This window comes from Tursiops truncatus, chromosome 4 (genome assembly GCF_011762595.2).
Source record: "Tursiops truncatus isolate mTurTru1 chromosome 4, mTurTru1.mat.Y, whole genome shotgun sequence".
Classification (NCBI taxonomy): Eukaryota; Metazoa; Chordata; class Mammalia; order Artiodactyla; family Delphinidae; genus Tursiops; species Tursiops truncatus.
This window is the reverse complement of record NC_047037.1, coordinates 83,919,275-83,943,519: the sequence shown is the minus strand read 5'-3', so window position 1 is coordinate 83,943,519 and position 24,245 is coordinate 83,919,275. Positions and strand designations below refer to the sequence as shown.

General features: G+C 40.6%; 1 protein-coding gene across 5 annotated transcripts in view; it reads right to left on the bottom strand.

The window, feature by feature from the left end:
• Positions 1-24,112, bottom strand: part of CCDC191 (coiled-coil domain containing 191) — a 102,390-nt gene extending 78,278 nt beyond the window's left edge. For 4 of the 5 annotated variants that reach the window (XM_019922666.3, XM_019922669.3, XM_019922667.3 and 1 more), the window contains exons 1-6: positions 23,868-24,112; positions 21,357-21,395; positions 17,201-17,342; positions 6,624-6,767; positions 3,084-3,262; positions 1,388-1,611 (exon numbers count right to left, since the gene is read on the bottom strand). In XM_019922666.3, the coding sequence (XP_019778225.2) occupies positions 1,388-1,611; positions 3,084-3,262; positions 6,624-6,767; positions 17,201-17,342; positions 21,357-21,395; positions 23,868-23,960 (821 nt within the window). In that variant the 5' untranslated portion in view covers positions 23,961-24,112. The remainder of the gene's footprint in view (positions 1-1,387; positions 1,612-3,083; positions 3,263-6,623; positions 6,768-17,200; positions 17,343-21,356; positions 21,396-23,867) is intronic. The other variant, XM_019922668.3, reaches the window with a different exon arrangement.
• Between the last annotated feature and the right edge of the window lie 133 nt (positions 24,113-24,245).

Here is a 24,245-nt window from a genome sequence, read left to right as displayed (position 1 = left end):
GCTTTATAACAAAGTGAATCAGCTATACATATACATATATCTCCATGTGGATAAGCTTTTAACTTTTAAAAGAAATGACTGGTTAGTGAATGTCTGTTGAGTGCCCACTGTGAGCAGAACTTCCTGCTACCATCAAATATTACTTGTTTTCACAATTTATTTTAGGTCAGCCTAGATTCTTCAGGGCTTGAGAACAATCTGAAGAGCAAGGCTGACCTTAGCAAGAACTCACTAAAAAACTGGAGATTGCTTTCTGAAAGGAAAGGCCTCTGGAGGAGGCTTCAGCCTGGCACTTGGAAGAATGAGATGCACGTCCACTGCCTAGCTGTTTTAAACTGGGTAGGATGAGAGCAGTCAAGAACACAGGGGGAAAAGCTGTGTACGCTGATGGGGGTGGAAGGGGGTGGCAGGCTAATAGGTCTTTCTGGCCCCTCAGTTTGAGTATTCAGGCATTTCAGGCACATTGTCCTAAGGCTTTTGCAGTTTATGCACCAGTGTTGTTTCTCAGAATAAATACATTAGTTATTTCATTTATGAAGCTCATTTTCTGCATGAGGATACACAATAGTACTACATCCTGTGAGGACTATTTTGATTTCCCTCTTATATCAGATATTCTTTTTCTTTATCAGTGGCAGTAAGGCAATGGTGACTCTCTGTATGATTATCAGAAGATAAGACACTGAGGCAATTAGCAATAGAATGAGGCATAATTAGCAAACGTGCATAAGGAAACGTGTTCAACCTTACAAATGTTCAGGTACACAAAGAGATGCACACTAACCAATAAAATACCTATTAAAAGTGCAAAAATATTGAAAATGATGATCTCCCCCAATGCTGAGTGGGGCTCACTGTCAGCAATTGTGTAAATATGCACAACTCGTCTGGAAAGGAATTTGGCAATGTTTCAAAAGTCATAAAAAACCTACACAATTTACCTCAGTAATTATACTCCTATGAACATAATTCAAAAGAATGAAAAAGCTCTATGCTTAAGGATGCTCACTGCACTATTAGTGAAAAATCTGAAATTAGCTGAAATGCTTACCAGTATAGGGAGTGGAGGTCATTACATAAATTATGGTATAGGAACTCAGCGGAGTAATATACAGACCTTAGGACTCCAGGCGATGTGGTTATTACAACAAGCAGAATAACAAATTAAATGTACTTTATGGTTGCAGTTAAGTTCATAAAGGGACCAAGACCAGGAGGAAACATGGAAAAATGAAAATAGCTAACTTGTTAAGATGGTGGACTAGTGGGTGATTTCTCTTTTGTGTTTTATTATTGCATTGTCTGTGCATTTTAAGGACCTTTAAAGTACTTCCAAAATGACTGCTTAAACAAAAACACTTCACGCTGCTCATCATGGCTGGCTTACATTTTCCACGCTTCTTCCACAGTGCGTCTCCTCTCAATTATCTCCCTCCGCAGCTTTACCATCTCCCTTTGAATCTCCTCCTCCTCTTTCTTGGCCTCTAGAGCCTTCCTTTTTTTCTCTTCTTGCACCAGATACTGAGCCTCTAAGAAGGCTGATTTTTTCAGGGTCTTTTCAATTCTCTGGCGCTCCAGTTCTTTCTCACGTCTTAAGCGATTTTCTTTTACCTTAAAGAGAATACAACAAGGGTGAAATGCAGCCTTTCAAGTAGAAAGGGATATGCAAAACCTTAGAACACATTTTGAAGTTCAGAATACAACTACTTGGAAACATTTTGGCCCAGAACCCCACTGTTTATCGGAAAAATAGGGGAAATTCATTTATTTACTGGGTAGTGGCCTATACAAAATTTTAAATGAAGTCAGGCGAGATGACTCCAAACAATTTGGGAATGATTGGCACTAAAGAAAAGCTGAAAATCCAATGGGTTGGATGCCAAATTCTGGATTCTTATTTAGTAATGATTTTCAATCCATAAGATTTTCCAAGGTGTACATTACTGTTACTTATTTAAGCTCTGTCTGTATGTTAATTATAATTTAAGAAAGAATAAGGATATTCTGGAGAGGCTACTTTGTGAAGGCTAGAACAGTGATTTACTGCCTTAAAGGAGCATCATGACCCTTTATTCAATTCTATCTTTATGTGAATTTATCAATGATTCTGGATCATATTTGGAAATCAAAACCACAAACTTCACAGATATTTCTGAATAAGCACAATCATTTTCTTCAAACTCAATTCTTTAGACTAGCTATGAATTAAGGAGTGGTCCTTTCCTTCCTGCTTCATTTAACTTTACCCTTATCTTACTCTTCAGTTATGATAAGACTTCTAGATAATTGCTACCTCTTACCGAACTCTTTTCTCTTCCCTTTTATCATAAATCCAAACCAGGATCGTGCATCTACTCCAGTTTCTCTCACATCCTTAGTGCTGCTTTGGCATACATTATGGTTTAAAGTAATCAGAAATTCAGTGTTATAAAAAGATAGCATACACACATATAGACATTAATACTACCCTGGTCTTGGTTCTGGACATGTGGAAAAGACTTGGTCTTTCGGACTTCCTTAAGTTCCTCTACAAAGTGTTGAGATGAATCTTTTTCCTATAACCTACTATTCCCTTTGGAGAAAAGAAAGTTCCCATATGCCTTTCTAATTCAAAACAGCTGAACTAGATTTAATTCAGCTCTGTTCTCCCTTTCAAATTATAATCACAAAATAAGTGAATTTTCCCACTGTCTAGAAAAGAATTATCATTATAACATTCACCAGAATATTCATGATATTAATATCTTCATCTCACAATACAAAAACCAAATTCAAGCAAAACCCAATCTACATATTTATAATAGGAAGTATCACATCCAAACTAATAAAGTTTAGCTCACCACTCTCATGGTCAAAATCAATTATTCCTCTTTTTGGTTTTCTTAAATAAATTGTTTCCTATCCTCAGCTTATGAGCATTATTTTTCTTCTGAAGTTCTTATATTTTATTTTTATTCTTTCTAACCAAACCACAGATGGCACCCTTTTTCACAATAAAGCCTAAGTCTTTATTTAAGCTTATTAAATGTGTTACACAAAAATTGCTTCCTGTTATCCATTTTAATTTTGCTTTTCCCTCCCACCTGCTTATGTCTCATCTCCATGGTAAGATGAGGATCCTTCTGCCACTTCTTGTCTTGGTTTTCATTCATTCCAAGATCTTCCAATATCCCAGAATCTACCACGTCTTTATGGAGCAGATGGTCTATGAATTTTTGAAAGGTGGTACTTTCGTCTTCCTCCTCCAAATAACCACATAAATCTGGGGGAAACAAAACAACAACAAAGAAGGAAAAAATTTTTAATTTTTTTAAAATTTAATTTTAGTACAATTTCCATATTTATGTAAATAATCCTGGTACAATAAAAATACAAAGCTGTGAGTGTTCGATAAATAGTAACTGATAATGCCAACTGGATGAATACAGCCCTCAGCAATTACCTTCAACTAAGAGGAAAAAACCTCCACTCATGAGGAACTGCCCTCACCCGAGTCACTAACTCCCTCACTGCCAAATTTAAAAGCTATTAATTTTACATTTATGTTACAAGGATCTAAACATCCTTGAGGACTCCATTGCTCTTTTTAAAAAAGGCTTTACCGTGGTATAATTGACATATAATAAACTTGTAAATATTTAAAGTCTGCAATAAGCTTTGACATATATAGATACCATTAAACATCATTACAATCAAGATAATGAATGTGTCTGTCAGCTGCAAAAGGGTCCTCACGCAGATTTGCAATCTCTTCCTCTCACTCCTCCCCATGCTCTTTGCCCTATCCCAGGCAACCCCAGACCCGCTTTCTGCCAATGGATTAGTTTAAATTTTCCAGAATTTGGTATCAATTAAATCATATACTATGTACTCTTTCTGGTCGTCCTTCTTTTACTCAGCATAATTATTTTGAGATTCATTCATGTTGCTGTATCAATAGTTTATCCCTTTTTATTGCTGAGTAGTATTCCACTGTATGGGCATACCACAATTTATTCATTCATTCATCTGGGGATAAACATTTGGGTTGCTTCCAGATTTTGGCTATTACAAATAAAGTTGTTATGAACATTTGTGTACAAGTCTTTGTATGAACATTTGCTTTCTTTTCTCTTGGGAAAATGCCTAGGACTGGAATGGTTGGATCACATAACTACGTGTTTAAATTTTTAAGAAACTGTCAAGCTGTTTTCCAAAGTGGTTATATAATTTCACATTCTCACCAGCAGTGTAGGAGGGTTCCAGTTCCTCCATATCCTTACCAAAACTTGGTATGATCAGTCTTTTAATTTAAGCCATTATAATAGGTGCATAGTGGTTATTCATGGTAGTTTTAATTTGCTTTTTCCTAATGACTAGCAATACTGAATATCATTCTTGATGATGTTCTATTTAGGTCCATACATTATTGAAAATGGGGTACTGAAGTCTCCAACTGTTATTGCTGAATTATCTATTTCTCCCTTCAATTTTGTCAGTTTATGCTTCACATATCTTGGGGCTCTTTTGTTAGGTGCATATATGTTTACACTTGTTATGTTTTCTTGATGGATTGGCCCTTTTATTATTATAGAATGCCCTTCTTTGTCTTGAGTAACAATTTTTTATCTTAGAGCCTATTTTTTCTGAGACTAGTAAGCTGCTCTCACTCTCTTTTGGTTACTGTTTGCATAGTACATCTTTTTCCATCCTTTTATTTTCAAGCTGTTTGTGTCTTTGACTCTAGACTGTGTCTCCTGGGACAGCATATAGTTAGGTCGTATTTTTAAGTTCATTCTGCCAGTCTCCATCTTTTGATTGGAATGTTTAATCCATTTACATGTAATGTAATTCTTGATAAGGCAGGATTTACGCTTGTCATTTTGGTATTTGTTTTCTACATGTCTCATGTAAATGCCCCCTTCAGGATGAAAAATTTACCTTTTATTAGTAGTTTGCTGAGAGTTTTAATCAGGAATTAATTTTGTCAAGTATTTTTCCTGCACCTATTGAGATAATCATATGTTAGTTAATAATTTTTTAAAAATAAATGTATTTATTTTTGGCTGTGTTGGGTCTTCATTGCTACATGTGGGCTTTCTCTAGTTGTGGTGAGTAGGGGCTACTCTTTGTTGTGGTGGCTTCTCTTGTTGCAGAGCATGGGCTCTAGGAGTGCGGTCCTCAGTAGCTGTGGCATGCAGGCTCAGCAGTTGTGGCGCACGGGTTTAGTTGCTCCATGGCATGTGGGATCTTCCTGGACCAGGGCTTGAACCCATGTCCCCTGCATTGGCAGGGGGATTCTTAACCACTGCGCCACCAGGGAAGTCCGTTAGTTAATAATTTTGATAAACATCCTTTTTTAATGGCTAGGTAATATTTTTGTTCAATGTTTTGATCCCCCAAAAAATTAATACTACAAGCATAAGATGAGTGAGGCCTGATAAGATACTAGAAGGTAATAACAAATCTAAGAGATATAACTAGATATATTAGCACCATATGAAAGAAAGTAGCAGTTTCATTATATTTCAGACATGCTTTAGAATAAATATTACGTACTGAAATGCCTCACTTTAATAATGATATCATTAAACTAGAAAACATCCAGAAGGTGGCAATCAGTATATCTAGAAACAATGTGATATAAAGAACTGTTGAGAGTACTGGTGCTATTTAATCTAGGAAGACTGATGTATATGAAAGATCAGATATGATTACAACTCCCACAAGAAAAGAAAAGACTGTTCTTGAGAGAGAGAACATGATATTATTTTCTGTTGCACAAACGGGTAAAAGGTACTGAGGACAAAATCCTAATTCTCCTAACTAAGAGAGAATTTATGAATATTAGAGCCTCACAACAGCTGAATGGGCTCCTCCCAGAGTGCAGGCTCCTTATCCTGGGAGGTGTTCAGGCAGAGATTGTATTACCCCATATTAGGGATACTATAGAAGAATCTCTGTCTAAGGGGGTGAAGAGGGTAGATCGGATTAGGTGATCTTGAGGAGTCCCCTAACTTTAAGGGCTCATGACTTTGTGATTTGCGAGCTGGGGATTTTGTAGTGTCCTAACCAAGGGAAATGCTGCAAGATGAGTTCATCAGGGGTGTCTGAGCCATGCATGGCAAGATGCCACAACCATCACTATGCCTATCCTTACGCTTAGGGAAAAAAATCTTAGACTCTTTGGGTACAACTGAGGAATCCTCACAAGTTAGCTATTTAACTTGTCTGACACTAACTCTGTGTACAAGTAATAACCTCCCTTATAAAGACATATGAAGCATTTTGTAAACACAAAATGAGATATCAATGTTTAAATATAGTAAAACATTTAAAAGCCATCAAAGTAAATGGTCATCCAACAATATATGGAAAGAGGCACTCTTAAACAGCATTAATTGCCATGATAATCATAAGAAGAATTACAAATAATAGAATACTTTAATTTAGAAAACCCACGAATTTACTGAGGATACAGATAAGTAATTTAAATTGAATCAAGAAAAATTAAAGCCAATTGAAAAATAAGCAAAACACAGAAAACTCAAATAACATATCATTTATTATTCAAAACAATTAAAAAGACTTCTTGGACACATTCATTGGATGATAAAGCTTAGCACAATTAAATAAGTTCTTACCATCGAACTTGTCATATTTCAAATGTCCATTGGCTTCTGGCACAGGAGGGATACGTGACACAGTGTCTTCAGTATCACCGTCCCCATCACTTGCTAGTTCTTGCTTAAGTTTGGTATCTAACCAGTCATTGACCAATTCCTGAGCTGTCAATAAAACAAAAACATCTTTTTACTTCTGAGACTTTCTTCATTTGCTGTTTTCATTCATTCAATAAATGTTAACTGAGCACTTATCATGTCAAGTACTGCTCTAGATGTTGGGAATACACCAGTGAACAAAACAGGAAAAATAAAACCTACCACCATGAAGCTTATGTTCTAATTGGGGAAGAGAGACAATGAACAAGCAAGTCAGAAAAACAGAGCAGGAGAAGGAGAAATGGTGTACAAGAAATGAAAGATGGGTGTTGATACTTTTAAATTAATTGGGTGGTCAAAGGAGGCCTCACTGAGAAGACATTTGAGCAAAAAAGGGAAGGAAGTGAGGGAGTGAGCCATATGGCTATGTAAGGGAAAATTAATCTGTGCAGAGGGAAAACAAGTGCAAAGGCCCTAAGGCAGTAGAGTGTCTAGTGTATTGGAGAAACAGCATGGAGGTGGTATGGCTGGAGGAATGAGTAAAGGGAGAGTAGTTAGAGATGAGGTAGAAGAGGTAATGTAGGGATCAGGTTTAGAGCAGTGGTTCTAGAGCAGTGGGGGTGATGTTACTCCCCAGTGGACATCTGGCAATGTCTGGAGCCATCTGTGGTTATTACAACTGGGGAACTGGGTAGAGGCCAGGGATGCTGCTAAACATCCTACAATTCATAGGACAGGCCCCACAACAAAAATTATCTGGCCCAAAATATCAACAGTGTTGAGGTTGAAAACACTTTGTTTAGATAAGTACTTTGGCTTTTACTCTGTATGTAATGGGAGGTTTTTGAGCTAAGAGGTAACATATTTTAAGAGCATCACTCTGACTACTATGTTAAAATAGACTATATGGGGACAAGCTCAGAAGCAGGAGACAACAGTTGAGAGACAAATATCCAGAAAAGGGGTGATGATGGCCTAGACCTGAAGTGGAGGTAGTAGAAATGCTCAGATTCTAGAACATAATGTTTTGAGGTGGAGTTGACATGATTTGCTGATGGGCTGGATATGGGATGTGAGAGAAAAATCTGTAAGAGTTTTGGCTTAAGCAACTATAGAATGGAGATGTCATTTACCGAGATAGGGAAGACCAAGGGAGCAGCAGTACTGAACTCCGGAAGATCAGGAGTTCAGTATCAGATGAATTGGGTTTGAGATGCTTATGAGACATCCAAATAGGGATGTCAAATAGGAATTGGCTATATCATCTGGATTTCAAGGGAGAGGTCCAAGCTGAAGAAATAAATGTGGGTGTTGTCAGCATACAGATGGTATTTAAAGCCATAGAAATGAATGAGATCGGCAAAGAAGGAAGGTAGATAGAGAATTGGTTCAAGGATTAATCCCTGAGGAACTCTAGTATTTAGGGGTTGAAGAGATAAGGCAGAACCAGGTAAGTAGACCAGGAAGGAGAGACCACTGAGGTAGGAGGAAAATCAAAGAGTGTGATATCCTGGAAGCCAACTTGCATTTGGATTTCTTTCTTAGTGACATTCAGAAAATCTTCTTAATTATAGAGTTATGAGAGAAAATGTCTACTTTAGCATTACTTTCATCATTATCATACAGCTCTTATGGATAGGGCATGGGCGTTTCAAAGAAGAAAAATGTCTATTTCAGTATTATCTTCATCATTGTTATTATCATTATTGCACAGCTCTAAGGGAATGGAGTGTTTCCAAATACTAAATGATGCCAAGAGACATTTAACATAGATGGGAATGCATGATATGTAAAAATAGAAAAAATGAATCAAGGTGATAGAAACTAAGTATAAAAAGTATGCTAGCGGGCTTCCCTGGTGGCACAGTGGTTGAGAGTCTGTCTGCCGATGCAGGGGACGCAGGTTTGTGCCCCGGTCCGGGAGGATCCCATATGCCACGGAGCGGCTGGGCCCGTGAGCCATGGCTACTGGGTCTGCGCGTCCGGAGCCTGTGCTCCGCAACGGGAGAGGCCACAGCGGTGAGAGGCCCGCGTACCACCAAAAAAAAAAAAAAAAAAAAAAAGTACGCTAGCAACAGACACTACTGGCTTTCAGAGGAAGGTAGAGAAAGGGAGCAGATATTTACTGAGTAACCCTGTGTACAACAGTTCACATATTTATAATAAATTATGTGTAAAATAATTTGGATCTACTAAATGCCATTTATTAGTAAATAGAGGTATACTATGAAGTGCTTCGAAAGAACAAGGAAAGAGAACGTCTCTTGGAGGGTTCAACTGTAGTAACGCCTCATGTTGGATCAGAGGCTTGATGCCTACCTCAAAGCAGAGTTTCTCAAAGTATGTTCCCCGGAACACTAGTTCTTACTGAATATCAATAGACGGCTGATGAGAGGAGGAAAAAAGGATATAAACCTTTGAAACACATGTTCAATTCATACACGAGTACTTTCTAATGTGGATCACTAGTTTCTCAGGATATTAATACGTATTTCAAGATAAAAAGAGTTCAGGTTCGGGCTTCCCTGGTGGCGCAGTGGTTGGGAGTCCGCCTGCCGATGCAGGGGACGCGGGTTCGTGCCCCGGTCTGGGAGGATCCCACATGCCGCGGAGCGGCTGGGCCCGTGAGCCATGGCCGCTGAGCCTGCGCGTCCGGAGCCTGTGCTCCGCAACGGGAGAGGCCACAACAGTGAGAGGCCCGTGTACAGCAAACAAAACAAAAACAACAACAACAACAAAAAAAAGAGTTCAGGTTCTAGGAACCTTGGAAAAGGGGGTAAGTAAATATATATTTAACTACAGGACTTTTTGGAAACGTTGAGTGGCTAAAGTTTAGTGTGTATTCCTATTGATGGGGTGGGAGAAGGGGTGGGTAAGACATAGCCTTGCCAATTTCTGAATCAATCTCCTTTCTCCAACTCCAGTACCACCAACCACCCAAGACCAAGTGCCATTACAGCTCACAGAGACCACTGCAGTAGCCTTCCACTAGTCTCCCTTTTCCCTCTTTTTCTCCCCTATAATTCATTCTTCATATATTAAATAAATTATCCTACTACACCTCTGCTTAAAACCCTTCAATGATGTCTAATCATACTCAGAATAAAATCTAAATTCTTTCACCAGGCCTATAAGGCCCTATGTGACACGTCTTCTGCTCACTCCTGCAAGCTCACTTCCATGGGGTAGCTGAAGCAACACTGGTCTTCCTTCAATTACTCAAGCACACCAAGCTTGTACTTTAACTTTTTTAACATCTTTATTGGAGTATAATTGCTTTACAATGGTGTGTTAGTTTCTGCTTTATAACAAAGTGAAACAGCTATACATATACTTATATCCACATATCTCCTCCCTCTTGCGTCTCCCTCCCACCCTCCCTATCCCACCCCTCTACGTGGTCACAAAGCACGGTGCTGATCTCCCTGTGCTATGCTGCTGCTTCCCACTAGCTATCTATTTTACATATGGTAGTGTATATATGTACATGCCACTATCTCACTTCATCCCAAGTTACCCTTCCCACTCCCCATGTTCTCAAGTCCATTCTCTACGTCTGCGTCCTTATTCCTGTCCTGCCCCTAGGTTCTTCAGACTTTTTTTAAAATTTAGATTCCATATATATGTGTTAGCATACAGTATTTGTTTTTCTCTTTCTGACTTACTTCACTCTGTATGACAGACTCTAGGACCACCCACCTCACTACAAATAACTCAATTTTGTTTCTTTTTATGGCTGAGTAATATTCCATTGTATATATGGTGCCACATCTTCTTTATCCATTCATCTGTCGATGGACACTTAGGTTGCTTCCATGTCCTGGCTATTGTAAAGAGAGCTGCAATGAACACTGTGGTACATGACTCTTTTTTTTTTTTTAATTTATTTATTTATTTATTTAGGCTGCCTTGGGTCTTGGTTGCTGCGCGCACGCGCGCGGGCTTTCTCTACTTGCGGCGAGCGGGGGCTATTCTTTGTTGCGGTGCGCGGGCTTCTCATTGCGGTGGCTTCTCTTGTCCCGGAGCACGGGCTCTAGGCGCGTAGGCTTCAGTAGTTGTGGCCCGCGGGCTCTAGAGCGCAGGCTCAGTAGTTGTGACGCAGTTGATGTGGGCTTAGTTGCTCTGTGGCATGTGGGATCTTCCCGGACCGGGGTTCAGGGCTCGAACCCGTGTTCCCTACATTGGCAGGCAGATTCTTAACCACTGTGCCACCAGAGAAGCCCAAGGGGATTCTAATTCTTTCTCTTTTTTTTTTTGCGGTACGCAGGCCTCTCACTGTTGTGGCCTCTCCCATTGCAGAGCACAGGCTCTGGACATGCAGTCTCAGCAGCCATGGCTCATGGGCCCAGCCGCTCCGCGGCATGTGGGCTTTTCCCGGACCAGGGCACGAACCCGTGTCCCCTGCATCGGCAGGCGGACTCTCAACCACTGCGCCACCAGGGAAGCCCCATGACTCTTTTTGAATTATGGTTTTCTCAGGGTATATGCCCAGTAGTGGGATTGCTGGGTCATATGGTAGTTCTATTTTTAGTTTTTTAAGGAACCTCCATACTGTTCTCCATAGTGGCTGTATCAATTTACATTCCCACCAACAGTGCAAGAGGGTTCCCTTTTCTCCACACGCTTGTAGATTTTTTGATGATGGCCATTCTGACTGATATGAGGTGATACCTCATTGTAGTTTTGATTTGCATTTCTCTAGTGATTACTGATGTTGAGCATCCTTTCATGTGTTTGTTGGCAATCTGTATATCTTCTTTGGAGAAACGTCTATTTAGGTCTTGTGCCTATTTTTGGATTGGGTTGTTTGTTTTTTTTGATTTTGAACTGCATGAGCTGTTTGTAAATTTTGGAGATTAATCCTTTGTCAGTTGCTTCATTTACAAACATTTTCACCCATTCTGAGGTTTGTATTTTCACCTTGTTTATGGTTTCCTTTGCTGTGCAAAATCTTTTAAGTTTCATTAGGTCCCATTTGTTTATTTTTGTTTTTATTTCCATTTCTCTAGGAGGTGGGTCAAAAAGGATCTTGCTGTGATTTATGTCAGAGTGTTCTACCTATGTTTTCCTCTAAGAGTTTTGTAGTGTCTGGTCTTACATTTAGGTCTTTAATCCATTTTGAGTTTATTTTTGTGTATGGTGTTAAGGAGTGTTCTAATTTCATTCTTTTACATGTACCTGTCCAGTTTTCCCAGCACCACTTATTGAAGAGGCTGTCTTCTCCATCGTATATTCTTGCCTCCTTTATCAAAAAAAGGTGACCATATGTGTGTGGGTTTATCTCTGGGTTTTCTATCCTGTTCCATTGACCTATATTTCTGTTTTCGTGCCAGTACCATACTGTCTTGATTACTGTAGCTCTGTAGCATAGTCTGAAGTCTGAGAGCCTGATTCCTCCAGCTATGTTTTTCTTTCTCAAGATTGCTTTGGCTATTCGGAGTCTTTTGTGTCTCCATACAAATTGTGAAATTTTTTGTTCTAGATCTATGAAAATGCCATTCGTAGTAGTATAGGGATTGCATTGAATCTGTAGACTGCTTTGGGTAGTATAGTCATTTTCACAATGTTGATTCTTCCAATCCAAGAACATGGTATATGTCTCCAACTGTTTGCATCATCTTTAATTTCTTTCATCAGTGTCTTATAGTTTTCTACATACAGGTCTTTTTCCTCCTTCGTTAGGTTTACTCCTAGGTATTTTATTCTTTCAGTAGCAATGGTAAATGGGAGTGTTTCCTTAATTTCTCCTTCAGATTTTTCATCATTAGTGTATAGGAATGCAAGAGATTTCTGTGCGTTAATTTTGTATCCTGCTACTTTATCAAATTCATTGATTAGCTCTAGTAGATTTCTGGTAGCAGCTTTAGGATTCTCTATGTATAGTATCATGTCATCTGCAAACAGTGACAGCTTTACTTCTTCTTTTCTGATTTGGATTACTTCTATTTCTTTTACTTCTCTGATTGCTGTGGCTAAAATTTCCAAACTATGTTGAATAATAGTGGTGAGAGTGGACAACCTTGTCTTGTTCAGTTCCTGATCTTAGTGGAAATGGTTTCAGTTTTTCACCATTGAGAATGATGTTGGCTGTGGGTTTGTCATATATGGCCTTTATTATGTTGAGGTAGGCTCTCTCTATGCCTACTTTCTGCAGGGTTTTTATCATAAATGGGTGTTGAATTTTGTCAAAAGCTCTTTTGCATCTATTGAGATGATCATATGGTTTTTATGCTTCAGTTTGTTAATATGGTGTATCACATTGATTGACTTGCATACATTGAAGAATCCTTGCATTCCTGGGATAAACCCCACTTGATCATGGTGTATGATCCTTTAAATGTGCTGTTTGATTCTGTTTGCTAGTATTTTGCATCTGTGTTCATCAGTGATATTGGCCTTTAGTTTTCTTTCTTTGTGACATCTTTGCCTACTTTTGATATCAGGGTGATGGTGGCCTCATAGAATGAGTTTGGGAGTGTTTCTCCCTCTGCTATATTTTGGAAGAGTTTGAGAAGGATAGGTGTTAGCTCTTCTCTAAATGTTTGATAGAAGTCACCTGTGAAGCCATCTGGTCGTGGGCTTTTGTTTCTTGGAAGATTTTTAATCACAGTCTCAATTACAGTGTTTGTGATTGGTCTGTTTATATTTTCTATTTGTTTATATTATATAAACACTTATATATATTATATAAACATAAATATATAAATATTTATATATAATATAAATAAATTATATTATATTCTGTTTATATTTTCTATTTCTGGCTTGCAGAGTTTCTGCTGAAAGGTCAGCTGTTAACCTTATGGGGATTCCCTTGTATGTTATTTGTTGTTTTTCCCTTGCTGCTTTTAATACTTTTTCTTTGTATTTAATTTATCATAGTTTGATTAATATGTGTCTTGGCATGTTTCTCCTTGGATTTGTCCTGTACGGGACTCTCTGCTCTTCCTGGACTTGATTGATTATTTCCGTTCCCATATTAGGGAAGTTTTTAACTATAATCTCTTCAAATATTTTCTCAGTCCCTTTCTTTTTCTCCTCTTTTTCTGGGACCCCTATAATTAGAATGTTGGTGCATTTAATGCTGTCCCAGAGGTGTCTGAGACTGTCTTCAGTTCTTTACATTTTTTTTTCTTTATTCTGCTCTGCGGTAGTTATTTCCACTATTTTATCTTCCAGGTCACTTATCTGTTCTTCTTTCTCAGTTACTCTGCTATTGATTTCTTTTAGAGAATTTTAAATTTCATTTATTGTGTTGTTCATTGTTGTTTGTTTTCTCTTTAGTTCTTGTAGGTCCTTGTTAAACGTTTCTTGTATTTTCTACATTCTATTTCCAAGATTTTGGATCATCTTTCCTATCATTACTCTGAATTCTTTTTCAGGTAGACTGCCTATTTCCTCTTCATCTGTTTGGTCTGGTGGGTTTTTGCCTTGCTCCTTCATCTGCTGTGTGTTTCTCTGTCTTCTCATTTTGCTTAACTTCCTGTGTCTGGGGTCTTCTTTTTGCAGGCTGCAGGTTTGTAGTTCCCGTTGTTTTTGGTGTCTGCCCCCAGTGGCTAAGGTTGGTTCAGTGGGTTGTGTAGGCTTCCTGGTAGAGGGGACTGGTGTCTGTGTTCTGGTGGATGAGGCTGGATCTTGTCTTTCTGATGGGCAGGACCTCATCCAGTGATGTGTTTTGGGGTGTCTGTGACCTTTTTATGATTTTAGGCAGCCTCTCTGCTAATGGGTGGGGTTGTGTTCCTGTCTTGCTACTTGTTTGGCATAGGGTGTCCAGCACTGTAGCTTGCTGGTCACTGAGTGGAGCTGGGTGTTAGTGTTGGGTTGGAGATTTCTGGGAGAGCTTTCACTGTTTGTTATTACATGGAGCCGGGAGGTCTCTGGTGGACCAATGTCCTGAACTTAGCTCTCCCGCCTCAGAGGCACAGGCCTGACATCTGGCTGGAGCACCAAGACCATGTCAGACACATGGCTCAGACGAAAAAGTAGAAGAAAAGAAGGAAAGAAAGAAAAAATATAATAAACTTATTAAAATAAAAAATAACTTAAAAATTATTAGAAATAAAAAAAGTTTTAAAAAAAGAAAAAAAAAAGAAAGAAAGAAGAGAGCAACCAAACCAAAAAACAAAGCCACCAATGAGAACCAGTGCTAAAAATTATACTAAAAACAAACAAACAAACAGACAGAAATCTAGGACAAATGATAAAAGCAAAGCTATGAAGACAAAATCACAGAAAGAGGCATACACATACACACTCACAAAAAGAGAAAAGGAAAAAAAAATATACATACATAAAAAGAAAAAAGGAAGGGAGCAACCAAATCAATAAAACAAATCTAACAATGATAATAAACTCTAAATACTAAACTACGATAAACATAAAACGAAAAACAAATTAGATGCAGAAAGTAAACTCCAAGTCTACAGTTGCTCCCAAAGTCCACCGCCTCAATTTTGGGATGATTTGTTCTTTTCAGGTATTCCAGAGATGCAGGGTACATCAAGTTGATTGTGGAGATTTAATCTGATGCTCCTGAGGCTGCTGGGAGAAATTTCCCTTTCTCTTCTTTGTTCGCACAGCTCCTGGGGTTCAGCTTTGGATTTTGCCACACCTCTGCGTGTAGGCCGCCAAGGGCATATGTTCCCCACTCAGACAGGATGGGGTTAAAGTAGCAGTTGGTTAGGGGCCTCTGGCTCACTCAGGCTTGGAGGAGGGAGAGGTTCAGAATGCAGGGTGAGCCTGCAGTGGCAGAGGCTAGCGTGATGTTGCAACAGCCTGAGGCGTGCCGTGTGTTCTCCTGGGGAAGTTGTCCCTGGATCTCAGGACCCCGGCATTGGTGGGCTGCATGGGCTCCCAGGAGGGGAGGTGTGGATAGTGATCTGTGCTTGCACACAGGCTTCTTGGGGGCTGCAGCAGCAGCCTTAGCATTTCATGCCCATCTCTGGGGTCCGCGCTGGTAGCCATGGCTCGTGCCCGTCTCTGGAGCTTGTTTAGGCAGTGCTCTGAATCTCCTCTCCTCGCGTACCCCAAAACAATGGTCTCTTGCCTCTTAGGCAGTTCTAGACTTTTTCCCAGACTCCCTCCCGGCTAGCTGTGGTGCACTAACCCCTTCAGACTGTGTTCACGCAGCCAACCCCAGCCCTCTCCCTGGGATGTGACCGAAGCCCAAGCCTCAGCTCCCAGCCCCCACCCACTCCGGCGGGTGAGCAGACAAGACTCGGGCTGGTGAGTGCTGGTCGGCACTGATCCTATGTGTGGGAATCTCTCTGCTTTGCCCTCCGCACCACTGTTGCTGCACTCTCCTCTGTGGCTCCGAAGCTTCCCCCTGCCAGCCCCTGTGTCTGCCAGTGAAGGGGCTTGCTAGTGTGTGGGAACTTTTCCTCCTTCATAGATCCCTTCCCGAGGGGCAGGTCCCATCCCTATCCTTTTGTCTCTGTTTATTCTTTTTTCTTTTGCCCTACCCAGGTACGTGGGGAGTTTCTTGCCTTTTGGGAGGTCTGAGGTCTTCTGCCAGCATTCAGTAGGTGTTCTGTAGGAGTTGTTCCACATGTAGATGCATTTCTGATGTATTTGTGGGGAGGAAGGTGATCTGCACGTCTTACTCCTCTGCCATCTTGAAGGTCTCTCTGTACTTTAATTCTTGATGCCACCTTTCCCACTGCCTGGGATGCTCTTCCTCCATCACAGCTCACCTGGCTCTTTCTTGTTATTCAGGTCCAAACTCGGATGACTTATCACTAACTGACCATTTAGTTTTCGTTTTATTTATTCCCACTCTAGAATGTATACTCCATGAAAGCAAGGACTTCATCTCTTGTTCATAACCTGCTCTTCCAGTGCCTAAAATAGTACCTGGCACAGAGTAACAAGTTAATATATATGTTGAATAAATGAAGAAACAATCTGAAAAACTGGAGACATAAATGATCCAAATGGAAATTGGCTTCCAGGACATGGCACCCTGGCTTTCCTCCTACCTCAGGGGCCTCTCCTTTCCAGTCTTCTTTGCTGGTCCCTCCTGATCTTTTCATCCGTAAACAGTGGAGTTCCTCATGGCATCAGTAACTAAAATACTGAATTCCAGAGGAGTAAATGTTTTGCAGAGGCAGGGAGGTGAGGTCAGCTTTAGACTCTCTTCATAAGGAACAAAGTTGATTTATAAACTAGTGGTCAGATTATCTATATGATAGTAGATCAAGTTAACAAGCTGCCCTCTGTGCCACAGGATTAATATGTTACACTTACTAGATAACTGTGTTATGTCAAAACTGCCTCTGGATGTGGTTCTACTTCAAGAGACAAAATAAGCCTTAAATGTAACTGACTTGTAATATTGGAGTTAGAGTAAATTAGCTTCAGGGAAGTAGAAACAAAGAAAAATTAAGAACAAGAGAAAGAAAAGCTTTCATTTCATACTTTGAAATACATTATGAGTTACACTTTAGTAAGTTGTACTCCAAAGAATTGTTAACATTGCAGCAAAAAATGTATTCTCTTACCTTCTGCATAGACTTCATCATGATCCTCTATTTGCTCAGGTGTTTCCAAATCTACAATTTGGTTCCAAAGCCTTCTGGATAAATCTGAATTTCCAGCAGAAAATGCTTTTGAAACTGCAAATTCTGAAGCTTTCTCCACTCTCTTTAGAAAAAAGAAAAAATCCACTAAGATGACAGCTTTCTTCAGGGTTAAAGAATTTCTCTCGTATTTAAGAATCTGATTTTCTACCAACTACCAAGATACTTTCATTTTTCCATTTTTAAAGGAACTCTGAGGTTTAAACATCCACCCTAAATAATTTCATTCATTAAATATGCAATTAATTACAGTATTTTACCAAGTTTTAACAGGTGTTCACAATGTTTATATTTGAACAAAAGGTAATTTAAGCTTTAGATAACTTTTGTTTAGAGCATTAGTAATGGGATCCTGACACCTGGATATTTTATTTTAAAAAATATATAATATTTTATTAGTTTCCATGTCACTAGGACTTGCATATGAATATGAACCACAGGCAGGTAGCTACACTTCCTCAAATTACTACCTCTGAAAGGAACTTCCCATCATATATTAGGGAAACTGTAAGTTCAAAAAAAGTGGGATAAACAGAGTCATTGAACTGCAGTAATCAGGAATATTTTAACTCAACAGTGAGAATCTAGTAAAAGTATGGCCAAATCCACAGGAACGGGGAAGGGATTAGCAGAGGTGGTCAAACTCCTGGCGTTTTGGTTTACCTGCATGGTATAAAAAGTGTATTTTACAATTAACCCCCGACTTCACCCCTCACCCCACAAGCTGGTTTTTCTCCATGCCTGTTGTGTTCCTAGCCTTCCAACTCAGGTAGTGACAACTCTATTCTTTCAGTTCATCAGGACAAAAATCTTGGAGGCCTTCTTGAATCCACTCTCTGTTATCCCACACACAATCTGTCAGGAAATCTGTTGACTCTAATTTCAAAATATATCCAGAAGATGACCCCTTCTTGTTACCTCCAGTGCTATCACCCTGGTCCAAGGCACCAACGTCTCCTGACACGTTTTCTGGAATAGTCTCCCACCACAGCAGGCAGAGAAACCCTTTTAAAATGAAAGCCGTCTCCTGTTAACTACACTCAAAACCCTTCAATGGTTCCCTAGCTCCCTCAGAACAAAAGTCGAAGTCCTCATGACACACTCCGTGGTCCTCCAACATCAGGCCCTTGTGCGCTCTCTAAGCTCGCTGGCCGCTCCTGCCACTGCTCACTCTACCTCAGCCACTCTGACTTCCTTGTTTATTCCTCCTTAAACGTGCCAAGTGCATTCCCACCTCAGCCTCTGTGCTTTCTTCCCCTCTGACTGCTCTCCTCCAGAAGGCTGTACTACTCTTTCCCTTCCCTCCTCAAGTCTTTACTCAAATGTCACCTTCGTAGCAAGGCCCGCTCTGACTACCCCTTAAAGAATTGTAAACACCCTCCTCCTGGCTCTCCCAGTTTCCCTTGGCAGTTCTGACTTTCTCTGTAGCACTTATAACATATTTTATCATTTATCGTCTCCCCTAACTCGAACATAAGCAGGGATTTTTGTCTTTTTCATGCGTGAAACCCCTAGCACCTAGAACAGTGCTTGGTATATGACAGATGCCCCATCAATGTTTGTTAAAGAATGACTATGTTAAAGAGTTATTCAAAAAAGCCACACTTTCCCATAGTTTATGTTGTTGTCTGACCTATTTTGAAAATGATTTTTCCTCATGCCCTTCGTGGAAAGACTGGTAGTACAACTGTCAAAACCTGCCATGGGCTTTGCCTTTTAAACTCTCAAAGGTTTCGTATACTAAGTTTGAATTAGACAGAAGCACAGGAATGAAGTTGAAAAGGCAAGGGTAACTTGAAAAAGATGTAGAAAATAGAACATATGGGAAAAGATATGAATCAGAAGAAAAATGATCTAATCAGGGTTAGAGTCAAGAAAGTATCACTTACTCTTTATGAGGTCACTCTGGAGAGATCTGTTTCCCACATTATCTTTCCATATATGTCCCCCTCTTCCATTTTGAGTGAGTGGTCCACTCAAGTGGATTTGGAAATCTTAGTTCTAGAAGTTGTAACAGTTTAGGGTACACCCAGAGTTGGAATATATTAGGGAATAAAATCAGACAAGAAGACAGAGGAGTGAACAGAGAGGTATTAAGAGAAGCAAGAGGGGGGCTTCCCTGGTGGCGCAGTGGTTGAGAGTCCACCTGCCGATGCAGGGGACACGGGTTCGTGCCCGGGTCCGGGAAGATCCCACATGCCGCAGAGCGGCTAGGCCCGTGAGCCATGGCCGCTGAGCCTCCGCGTCCGGAGCCTGTGCTCCGCAATGGGAGAGGCCACAACAGTGAGAGGCCCGCATACTGCGAAAAAAAAAAAAAAGAGAAGCAAGAGGAAACAGTGTCACGAAAAGGTAATGGAGGAGAGAATTTCTAGAATAAAAAAGTGATAACTAGAATAAAAAAATGATAACTGTATCAAACAGACCTGAAAAAGTTTGAGGACAAAGAACGGGCCACTGGATTTACTCGGGAAGTCATTTATGACAACTTTCTGTGGAGTGGTAAGAAGTAGAAACTGAAGGAAAATAATTTCGGACACAAGAGGATAATAAAAACACAAAGGCAAGGAGTCCAGGCTATACATCCAAAAATACTGGAAAGGAAAAAGAAATAGTATGGCAATCAGAATGGACTGCATGGTGAAATGAGAACTTCTTGATTTTTTTCTAGATGGGAGATTTGAGGGTATAATGGAGAAAGAGCTACTGCAGAAGTTTTAGAGGAATGATAAAATCTAACCAAGTCAAGCTGGCTGACAACAGCTTTAAAGAGGAAAATGGTGCGGACAAGTCACAGCAGAATTTTATCCTTTTATTTTACCCAAATCTTCCCCTCTGGAGGAGACGGTGACTAAATGTACAATTAAGCCCTGCAAAGGCTTGGCATTCTGACTTTCAACACTGAGACGCAAGCTGAGCCTGATGGAGACTGAGAAGTGGGCTTCCTAGAGGTTAGCCTCCATGACAGTGGACCCATTTTATTGTCTTCTAAGTCAGGCTTTCTGCAGGAGCCAGGAAGCTTCCCTGGCCCCATTTATATGAGCGCCCCACGCCATGAGCTTCCACTGCATCCTTAATTCTCCCAACAATTTAAAGTAAGTTGTTTAGCCCCCCACTGGACTATAAACTCTGGGAGGGCAGAAACTGTACCTGTCCCATGCACTGTTTTACTTCCGGTGCCCAACATAGTGGGCTAGTACTTGGCAGGAACTTAATAAATACTGGCTGGATGAAAAAATGGTTAACAGTGATTATATCTGTCCTAGGTTCCACCTGGCCTGGTGCTCATAATGCCTGTCAATTTTGATAAGTAATAGCTCTTCAAAATACTACCAGGCAGAAGGATATTTTCCCAGGAAGATACTACATGATTTTGAAACAGGTCGTACACAAATGAGTATGGCAAGTTGCCAAAATGACACTCGGAGGCACGCACCAGAAGTGGTTTAATGGTACTTTCAACTTAAATGGTACTTGGACTCAAAAATATACGTCTCAGGCCTGGAAGAGACCTCAGAGGTTATCTAACACAATCCACCACCATCCACCACCCCCACTCAACGCTCAAACATATTCCTCATTAGTCCTAACATTAAGTGACCACTTAGAACCCACTTGAATACCTCTAGTGATAGAAAATCCATCTGTTTAGAAGAATGCCCACTCCATTTTTGGATTGCTTTAGTTACTAGAAGATTCTTACTTGTGATGCATGCATAGCTTTTACCTATTGTATTGGTCCCACAGGTCAATGTAACTACAGTACGTTCTTTCCAATTATCTGGAGAAAGCCACAATGTCCTCTCCTAAGGCTTCTCCTCCCCTCCTCCTTTAATCCTCTTCAGATGATCCTCATGGCATTTGAAAGGGATGTCTACCTGTTATCTTGTCATTCATGCTTTTATAGAAGCCACAAAATCATGAAAATGTACTATAGTACAAAACTAAGGCAACATATATAGTCACACGGGAATGAAAACAGCAAAATATACGCAAAATGGAGACCTATTAGTATTCCTATTCCATCTGACTATGTGTGACTCTTAATTCTCTTTCTATCTTAATTATGAAATATCCTTACCTTAATCCAGTGTTCCACATTGTCAGGGTCAAACACAGGCTGTAGAAAATATATACAGAATATTAGTTCCCAGCAATGTATCTATCAACTTTGCCATTTTAATTTGTCTTTCTGGTTGAAGGCTGTGGACAAACGTCCTTTAGTCTTTCCCCAAAGCATTGCATTAGAAAGTTCAGCAACAAAAAAAATACAGAATGCTGGTAGGATGAAGAAAACACGAAGCCTTCTCTGGAATAACTTCTGACTGCTTTATCTCTTACTTAGGCCCATCTCCAGATTCTGATTTAATTGGTCTGGGGAAGGGCCCATGTGTCAGTATTTTTTTAAAGCTCCCCAGGGTTAAGAGCCAAGATAGAGGAATGCTACATATAATATTCCTTATAAAAACCCAAATAAGCACTGATTAATTAGCCAGGTTATTCAAGTGTCATGGAAACAAATCTGCTTGGAGAAAGGTGTGCGCCTCTCCCCAGACCCCTCTTTTCATGAGTAACTTGTATTTACCTAGAGCAAGGATATTGTTTGGTACAATAAGAAATGGGGGGTAGAGTGAGGGATAACCAATCTTCCACTGTTTTACAGAGCAAAAATGAGGCAGAAATCACATAAATTTCTACCCAGGTCAGTCAGATATTAATCTGAAATTAGAAATCAGACCAGTAGGACACCTGCTTTCTTCACTCTCTGTTAAGTCTCAAAAGTTTGCAGAATTCCCTCTAATAGCAACTTAACAAATAGAGGTATTTGCTTTGCTAATAATTTAGGTGGGTTTTTCAATAAATAAGGGAATATCTAAACGAGCATGCTGACACATACAGGAGGGAAAGGTATAATACTATCCTTCACTTATATAACACTTCCCCTACAAAGCACCTTACAGATAACTAATTAATGCAGCTGTACTGCTGAATAATTTTGTCGCTGCAACAAAGAAACAGCTGATCCTATTCAAACACAACTGAACCTCAAGGATCTCTTGTTTTTTACCTTTCTATCCTCTAGGTAGTAACAATGAGCACTAGCAGCAAAAACTTTCCTTTTGGGGTCCCCAAAACTGTCCCCAGTTTTTACCTTTCATCATCAAGTTTATACCCATAACCTACTTGGGATCCAATCTATTATGGAACTGGTACAACAGGAGCAGACTCTGTTTCCAAGTCTCTTTAATGCTCCAGTCTGCACACTCCAGCATCTGGCGCAAGATATTCACCAAGTAAAGTATGTCCAGTGCATTATTTAGCTGGTATATTTAGAATAACCTGCAAGCACAATTGCCTAGGGGCCACAGAAACGCCACATGTCTACCGAATATTTTTTAAGGAGGGGTAACTTAAGGGTGAAAACAGCTGTAAGCTGAGAAGTCCTCCATTTGGTACTCCCATTTACATTTAAAGCATTCATTTTTGTGACTGTTAAAAAAGTAGTCTGTGGGGCTTCCCTGGTGGTGCAGTGGTTGAGAATCCGCCTGCCAGTGCAGGGGACACGGGTTCGAGCCGTGCTCCGGGAAGATCCCACATGCCGCAGAGCAGCTAAGCCCATGCGCCACAACTACTGAGCCTGCACTCTAGATCCCGCGAGCCACAACTACTGAAGCCCAAGCACCTAGAGCCCGAGCTCCACAACAAGAGAAGCCACTGCAATGAGAAGCCCACGAACTGCAACGAAGAGTAGACCCTTGTCGCCACAACTAGAGAAAAGCCCGCGCGCAGCAACGAAGACCCAACGCAGCCAAAAATAAAGAAATTAATTAATTAAAAAAAAAAGTAGTCTGTGTAAAGCACACTCCGTGTGACTGTGACTTTTCACATGTCATTTACACGTTTCAAGTTTACAGTGGGGTTATCAGTTTTCCATGTCTTTGGATGCTAATGCATCAAAGAAGGTGGCAAATATAAAGAGGATCTATTTTTGACTGTTTCTACAATTTAGATTTTCAAGTGAATCAAGTATTGATATAGTCAATATGCACTTGCATTTCTGAGTTCATTTTAGATACTTTATGTAAAACTAGAAGGGGAGGAATATGAGGCCGAGGACTTAAGGTGAAGATCTTACCCCTCCAACAAAGAAGTTTCCTATGATTTGCAAAACATTAAAAAAAGAAGAAGAAGAAGAAGAAGAAGAATGAAAGAAAAGAAAAGAAAAAGAAATGAAACCGTGTGGGAACTTCCCTAAAACCAGGAGTGGTGGGGAGCCGGGATAGCTCTCGAATTCTCTTCACCGGGATGAGCACTATCAAGACTCTCCGGTTTTTGAGAAAAGCGTTAGATGGAAACAGTTCTTCCACGACGCTGCCCATCAAAGCCGTAAGGTAACCAAGCCCCAAAGTTCCTAGGCCCCCTTCACTTAGCGCAGTGCTGGCTCTCAGTGGGTCATGGCAGGAGCGGACCAGGTAATGATGCCCCTGGGGCAAGAGGGAGGACGCGCAGGTGGGGCTGCGGCTGGCCTTAGGGCCGGTCCCCGCCTCCCCTCCCCTCTCCTCTCCAAGAGCTCCCGATAGGAATGGATCACCTTGGTGAGACTCGGCTTCCTTGTAAACTGTTTCCATCCATTCAGCCCCGACCTCTCCCTTGAGGAGGTCCTTTCCTGGGGCGCTAGAAGCATTTTCCAGACTCAGGGCCGGACTTCGGCCAAAGCTGAAACAACCGCTCCTTTGCCTAGACTGCTTCCGGGTCTCCCTGGGAGTTGTAGTTCCTCTGCCCACGAAGACTGCAGGTGTGGGGCGCCGTCGAACCACCACTCCCAGGAGGCTTTGCGCAGGCGGAACGTGTGTGCTCAGTTACCTATGGCGACGGTAGCAGTCCCTCGGCCTTGCAAACACCGAAGCTCATTTTCAATTACCTTTGCCTTTTCCTGGCGCCCGGTGATGACGCAATGCTCCCTGATTGG